The sequence below is a fragment of the Asterias rubens genome, chromosome 16 (assembly GCF_902459465.1).
Source record: "Asterias rubens chromosome 16, eAstRub1.3, whole genome shotgun sequence".
NCBI classification, from domain to species: Eukaryota; Metazoa; Echinodermata; class Asteroidea; order Forcipulatida; family Asteriidae; genus Asterias; species Asterias rubens.
The window spans coordinates 8276680-8284714 of NC_047077.1; the positions used below are offsets into that span (position 1 = coordinate 8276680).

General features: G+C 39.9%; 1 protein-coding gene across 1 annotated transcript; it reads left to right on the forward strand.

Moving 5' to 3' along the window:
• The first annotated feature begins 2357 nt into the window (after window positions 1-2357).
• On the forward strand, window positions 2358-7556 carry LOC117301012 (alpha-tocopherol transfer protein-like). The gene is made up of 5 exons (XM_033784892.1): window positions 2358-2442; window positions 2762-3246; window positions 4212-4405; window positions 6553-6663; window positions 7156-7556. The coding sequence occupies exons 1-5, from the start codon at window positions 2390-2392 to the stop codon at window positions 7417-7419; spliced, it is 1107 nt and encodes a 368-aa protein (XP_033640783.1). The 5' UTR covers window positions 2358-2389; the 3' UTR covers window positions 7420-7556.
• Window positions 7557-8035: the final 479 nt, after the last annotated feature.

The following is an 8035-nucleotide window of genomic DNA, read 5'->3' on the forward strand; positions in this document are numbered from 1 at the left end:
TCGTGGTTTTGAGAAAGCAGTAAATGTTTTAATTTTGGGGCCAGACCGGAATATGCTTTATTTCTAAAATATCATAATTCCATTTCTGTTTTGTCTGTTACTGTGCTCATGTTTTTTGCTTCGTTTTAATCCTAAGTTGTTGCATAATGGCTATGCCATTGCTACATTGCTTTTCACACTTTATACTTGTGTATATTTCACATTTTTGTGTTGTTTAGTTGAATAAACTGAATGGACGAGAAAGTGTAGATTCGTTGATAGAATGTACAAGCCGAATCTACATTTTAATATATTTTCCCGAGTCGTTGTACTTTGTCAAACGACGTTGTTGTCACATGACTATTCTACAAAAGTTATAAGCATATTGCTTGAAACATTATTGAGAACACTGTTTTTATTGGTGTATCTCAACAGTATGCATAAAATAACAAACCTGTGAAAATTTGAGCTCAATCGGTCAACGAAGTTGAGAGATAATAATGAAAGAAAAAAAACACCGTTGTCACACGAAGTTGTGTGCGTTTAGATGGTTGATTTCGGGACCTCAAGTTCTAAATATGAGGCATCGAAATCAAATACATGTAAGTGGAAAATTACTTCTTTCTCGAATCTACGTCACTTCAGAGGGAGCCGTTTCTCACAATGTTTTATACTATCAGCCTCTCCTCATTACTCGTTACCAACTGCGGTTTTATGATAATATTATTATTTTGAGTGATTACGAATAGTGTCATTTGTGTGGGTCATAAACATCAATAGTGAAAAACCATGCACAACTTTCAGCATGTAAACACACGTCCTTATTTTGGGTGAAAGACCCGAAACCAACTGTTGTGTTTTTGTAGATTTTTGGGTACAGTTTTCTGAAGTTATGACTTAATTTCAAAGGGAAATATGTCACGAAAAAATGGTTATGTGAATCAGTGGGCCTATGTGTCATGTAAATCAGAATCAAATTTTATTGCTTTTGTTAAATTTAAAAAATTAAACAAAATAATTTTTTTTCACTCAAATAATAAAAATGTTTGACAGGAGATTTTGTGTGTGCCCCCCCTCCCTACAAATGGTATGGCGAAGGGTGTACTAACGTCTTCTGATAGCGCCCTCTTTTGAATCCTCCGGCCGGTGTCGCATGCAATTATGTCCTCTATGCGATACAATCCGGAGAACATTATTGCATTATGCAATAATGTCCGCCGGACGGTTTTGCATATGCAATGGTGTCCGCCCGGACGCTGCTGCATAATGCAATTGTGTCCGCCCGGACACAATTCCATGTGCAGTTGTGTCTGCCCCGTGCAAAACCGTCCTTTCAGTAAATTAAATGCCCATGGTCGACGGAACACGTTTGCCATTTTTTACAAGCTAAGTCATGAATGACATGGGAGATGTTCGGCCGTTGGGTATTCCCTGCAATCATAAAATACGTGAATATTCATGCTGCATATACATACGTAGGTTCAGTTCATGCACGCTCGCTTACGCGCGCACGTACAGTCATGTACATGTCCGCCGGACGAATGCATATGCAAAAGTGTCCGTAGCGGACAGTATTGCATGGCGGACACAATTGCATCTGACACCGGACAGAATATAAAACCGGTGTCCAAGGGATTGTCCCCGTATGGGAAAATTTACATGAGCTGTAGAAGGAGGATTCAAAAGAGGGCGCTATCAGAATAAATTTGTACACATTTCGCATTTCGCTATTTGGAACAGAATCTCCGGGGGACAATCTCCTGCTACACCGGTCCTTCATAGATATTATTTTAGCCCCGTTTCAGGTATAATGACCCACTTTCTATGTCATCCCCCAACAGTCAACTTCCTATGTGGGTGCCTTGTGGTGGACGATAAGTTGACCCACTTGTAATTCCCAACTACTGAACGACTCGCATGACTGTGTTTAGACCATGTGCTGTTTTTGTGGACATCTTTCACAAGCAAAACTCAGGTTCTTGGTATGGAAGCGAGTATATGGTGTCATACTAGAACTGCATTTTGGTGGATTTGCGAGTTGTCCTACGTCATGTCTGAATCATAAACCATATTAGGGCATACTATGACTCAATCATAAGTGTTATTTTAGGGACCAAGGGTCGACCAATATCACCACCATTTCCTTTAGAAGGCATGACTCATATCCAATCAATATAAAACAAACAACACAGAGATCAATATCATGGTCAACGATAGCACTATATTGGTTTAAACTAGTCATAATTAATTGCGGTTTGTGTGACTGAGCACTGATAATTAATGACTGAAGTCCAGCGGGCTCCTTTATAAAGTGTCGGTCGTGATCTGAGGCCCTTCATTGTGATTCACGTTTGAGTTCGAGTAGGTAGATTCTAAAAGGACCTGTTGTAGTCAAAGTTAACCTGGCATCATGGCGTCTACTGTGGCTCTCATATGTTGTTCAGACACTCTCGTCTTGCGAAGGTAACTTCCAACCATCAAATGTTTTTGTTTACTTGTTTACTTACTTATTTATGTATTGTTTAGTTGTTTACAACTCATTTTTAAAGCAATCTTTTACTCTTTTTTTGCTATGAGAGATTTGCGGTAGCGCCATGTGAAAATCTCTTCTGAGTAGTGCTGGTAACCATTTTTGTCTTCATTGGGTTTTGTCTGCTTTAATGTACCTTTCCTTTTTGACTTAATCTACAAAAAGTCTTCAATGAATAAACCAACACTGAATATGAATATCCATGAATGAATGATTTATTGTTATGAATATTTTGTTTTGTCTTTATCATAGCATGCAGATGAATGGCGATCATCCGATTAGAATGAGCAGCACAAACAAAGATGGCACCGTAGCAACGATCAGGCAAGATGGCGCCATAGCAACGACGAGACAAGATGGCGTCTGCGGCACGGCGTTCCACACCTACAAATGCACCCTCTCCCCACAGTTACGGAAAATGGCAGACACAGAACTCGGTGAGAATCGCCTCATCCGTAAACTTGCCTTCGAGGGGATGCGGCAGTTAATGAAGAAGAGACCAGACATCAACTTCAGTCAAGATGAAAGATTCTTGCTCAGATTTCTTCGCGCCAAGAAGTTTGAAGTTGACCGTGCGTTCAAGTCGCTGGTGAAGTACTACGAACTGCATAAGAAACATCCAGACTTTTTCAAAGACTACAAAAAGTCATCCGTGAAACACGTGCTGGATGATGGAATGCCATTGGTCCTTGCGTCACGTGACAAGGAAGGACGGCCAATCGTAGTGCTTAGAACAAGTGAGTTTTTGCAAGAAAGTTGTTGCAACTTTCACGAGATAACATTTTTGATGAAATTTCCTTACAACAAATACAAACAGGAATAATGCAGGTTCTTAGAATTTGATCAATTAATTTGATCCCGTTTGCCAACGTACAATTATAAATGTTTTTTTTTAACCTGGGGCCGAATGCACAACGAGCTAATGTTTTTCTTAAGATGTGTATCAAAGTTACTTAATCAAAGTGTGTGTTAGGTGTGAGGCACATGTGTGTAGCATGTGTGAACAAGGTGCCGCGGTGCACGCAGCAGCCACTTCCAGAACCACGGGTGAACCCCTTCTCTTAAAGACACTGGACACCCACCAACCTTTGGTAATTGTCAAAGCCCAGTATAGGCAATTCTCACTTGGTTTATCCCAACATGCATAACCTTACAAATCTGTAAAAAAAAAATTAACTCAATTGGTTATCGAAGTCGCAAGAGAAAAATGAAAGAAAGTACACCCCTGAAGATCACGGGCCTGGAAGTGTTTCAATGTTATTTGAGTGAGATATTACATCTTTCTCGAAAAAAAAACTTACTTCAGAGGGGCCGTTTCTCACAAAGTTTTAACCATCAAAACTCTCCATTACTTGTTACCAAGTACGTTTTGTTTTAACAATTTGTTTGAGTAACTCAATAGTTTTCAGTGCATTCAAGTCTATAAGCAGCCGCCAGTTTTGACTCGCACTACGTCTAGCACCAATTTAGTTCCAGTTGTCTTGTCTTACTTCAGCACTTTAAGTTCTCTAAGGTTTGTTTATGGTAGCACGTTTGTGTCCGATCTGCACTCCACCAACAATCAAGCACCCTTGGGTTAACGTCCTCACTTAAGGATCCTGCCGAGTTATCAACGTAAACGAAACGTAAACGCAAACGTAAACGTTTAAAATCAATCCCAGTTATAACTTTTACCACCATTTTGTTTTGTCTATTCCTACAGTCAACTGGGACCCCAGCCGTTACAGTGTGCTTGATATAGTTAAGGCACTTTTCATGGTCCTTGAAGATCTAGTGGAAGACGAAGAAGCACAGGTGACTGGGATTAATCTACTTGTCGACCTAGAGGGTATGGGGACTCAACACGTCATGCAAATGGGACCAAATATCGCCAAGAAGGTCACATCCATCTTCCAGGTAAGTGTCTACCGCTCCTTCATGGTAGAAACCATGGGACAACTACCAACCTAAGAAACATACAACTGGTACTGATGAATGTAATATTCTAATAAACATTGACCTATCAGAGATTGAAACCAATCAATTATATCCACCAATGATAAGTTGCGTAGATGGCGGGCATTTGGAAACGTACCCCCCTCCCAGTAGCGTCAACAACAACAAGAACAGCAACGACAATATTGTGCCCCAACTGCACTTCAACAAAACAAATACCGCTGATTCCAATCCAAAGCACTCTTTTGTCAAAGACCAGTATTCTCACTTGGTGTATCCCAACATTTTATGCATAAAATAACAAGTCTGTGAAAATTTGGACTACATTGGTTGCAAGAAAATAATGAAAGAAAAACACCCTTGTTGCACCAATGTGGTGGCTTTCAGATGTCTGAAAAGGCTTCAGGCTTGAAGTCTTTGAGAAATTAGAGAGAGTGCTTTTAAATTTCACTCCCGTCCTTACTTGTCGTTACTTCATAAACCATATCACTCCCCATGACCCACATACGAAACGAATGTCGTAAATTAGCCAAAATGACTGTCAATAGTTTATAAATAGTCAATCGACACTTTACGCATCGTGGAGAGCAAAATCCAGATCAAATTGGTGCGAAATATAAGTTCCATCAGTCATCACTTTATAAATTGGTCACGGCAGACTGAACTTTAACCCGCGTTGGAAACCAGGAACTTGTTGGTAACCCAAGACTATAGTTGGTAACCAGAGACTATTTTATAGCCATTATTAGTTTCTTCTGTGAAGGGACAAAATAATGAGAATGTTAAGAAAAATGTAAGTGTGACTCAAACCTCGAAACAATGCCATTGACCTTTATGCGGTCAGTAATAGCATGACGATTTGCTTTTGATAATTTTGGCTGTTAACTTGTTTCTGCTAAACTCCTGTGCTACGCAAACTTCTGCGCTACATCCGCTTCATACTGTGACCCACCTGGGTCTACAAAACTGATACACGGGATGATGTCGAGGCAGAGAGTAGACTTAGTCTGTTCCCTTTTCGTATTGAATCAGAAGTGTCGTGATGCGTATCGGGGGAGTCAGGGTAATCGACCTAGCCTCAGAGCCTGATTTCATATAGAGCAGCCTAAGCTGATATGCCTTCATACATTTCTGCTAAGCAGACATGAGCAGGAAACGGTCAAGGCACGTGAGTGGTATTTCGACGCCATTTTGATATGAGTGACGTCACATCTTCTACCCTATACGTTGTGCTAAATACCGGTACTCATTTTCATCCATAGCGTTGACAACAACCCCCATTTTATGAAAACAAGTGTTATTCTTATTCTGGTAGGCAAATGTGTTATTAGTCGTTAGTAGTTTTGTGTTGAAGCAGCTTGTGAAACTTAGGCCCAGGTTCGAAACTTGGCTCCCTACTAGGGCTGAAAATTGACATGACCTCTGGTGTGAGATTCGGTTGCATTGGACTCATAACGGTGAAGGTCGATAGATATCGCTAAACAAACGACATGACTCACGTGGAGGTGTTCGATACTGATGACTCATCGAAAAAACAAAGCCTTTGTGAACCATTGTATTTTGGAAGAGCCTGTTGCTTTTTTAAGCCATGTGTTTTCCACCCAACAAAACACACCGCGTGAACCCGTGAACAAGGTCTCTGTCGAGAATAAGGTTTTGCACAACAAATACTGGTTCCTCATACGGCGAATCATAAACCAAATGTCGGGTAAAAAGTTATTACGGTAATTTTGTAGAACTTCTGACACTCAACTTTTTCTTATAGTGAGCTTTGAGGTTTTCTTTTCTTTTCATAAATTCCTTAAAACCAGTATCAAGATAAACAAGGCCGATTGACTCATATTTTGTTCTCGCACGCTGCCTAGGTCCTAATGGTTGGTAAGCAGTTTGCAACAGGTCATTCTATTGTCTCTTTCAGTATGATTCACTCTGGCAACTCCGATTTGTTTTACCAATTTTACCCGAAAAGTTTAAATTTTATAAAGCTATTTTCAATGACGCGATATTGCAGTTAAGCCCGAAGTTGGATTGCAAAGCATAATGATTTGCATATCATACATTATTCATTATGTAGCGCTCATGATTATCCACTATGATTTCTTCTTCAGAATTGTGTCCCTGTTCGACTACACAGTATCCACTTTGTAAATGAACCAATGGTCTTCGACGCTGCGTTCGCAATCCTGAAAGCTTTCATGGCCGATAAGATGAGGAAAAGGGTAAGAGAGCGTTTAATCGCGTGACGTCATTTGGGAAGGGCGCAACTGACCTAGGGGTCAAAAGGAGGGTGTTCATTGGCCAAGAGTATGTGATGTATTGGGTTGATGATTGATTTTGTAGATTGCTCCGAGTGAGCGAGTGACACTCAGACAAAACAGGAACTGAACATTGACACTAAGTGGGAAAGGAAATTATTGTTTTCTTGACTTTTGCATTTGACGATACAAGCATGGAATTTGGCACACGTGCCAGTGCATATTATTGTCACAAAGAAGAGCAATATCGCAGTTTTTAAACAGGTAATAACAACACAGCGATGGCAGCGATTTCGAAAAAGTTGCAAAGCTTCTCTTGACCTCTGTGTGCCGAATGTATGCTTGATTCTTCAAGGCAGATTCTTTCACGACCATGCCGTTCTAGTCGCTCTTTCTCACCTCTTATAATACACTTATAGCGTCATTGACATTTGACCTTTCCACCCTCGACCCCAGGTTATTGCACACGGCACAGATTTCAGCAGTCTTCACAAGCATTTCCCAGCGTCCATATTGCCAAGCAACTGGAGAGGAACACTCGGTCCGTACTCAAACACAGATTGGAAAAGAGACTTTCTCGCTCAGGATCGAGACTTCGCTCCAGCGGCCGATGAGGGCGTCCTCGCCAACACCAAGAAGTCAAAAGGTCACTCGAAAAAGGACTCGATAGGCTCGTCCAAGAAACTTCTCAGGTTGGAGGAAAGTAAAGACCGCGTATGACACAAAGTTTAACTTAGACCTTAAAGGTAATAATAATATTTTCAGGTAATATTAAATTATTGTATTTTTCATTAGGGTGCATAAACTTATAACTTATGTTCAATATTGTTTTCTTAAAAATCCTTAGAGTTACTAAAAACTGGCGGTTTTTATTTCTTTGTGTGTTGCATCATGGAGGTCCATGGTTGCATCTAAGTGTAGAAAAGAAGATGCATTTTATTTTAGTATTCTGATAATTAATGCAATTCATATTAACATCTTTCTAATTTTGAACTCATTTGACGTTCAGTAAGAAATTCTTTAAGAGGTTCAAACATTTTAATCAATCACATACAGACTAGTTTGATATTCTGCAAAAGATATTTGATGGCCTGACGTTTTGACCCTAGTTAGCGGAGTCTTTCTCGAAGGCTACATGACAATAAAACGCAGAAAAAAACAAGTACATGAATATTAGCAAGTGCAACAATATTTACTATTTGATGGCCTGACGTTTTGACCCTACTACTATAGCAGTGTCTTTATCGAAGGCTAAATGACAACTCAATATTCAGGTACTAAAGTACAATCAACCCGTTTGTGCATTTTTTAAATTATTTTATTATAGGGTCCTTTT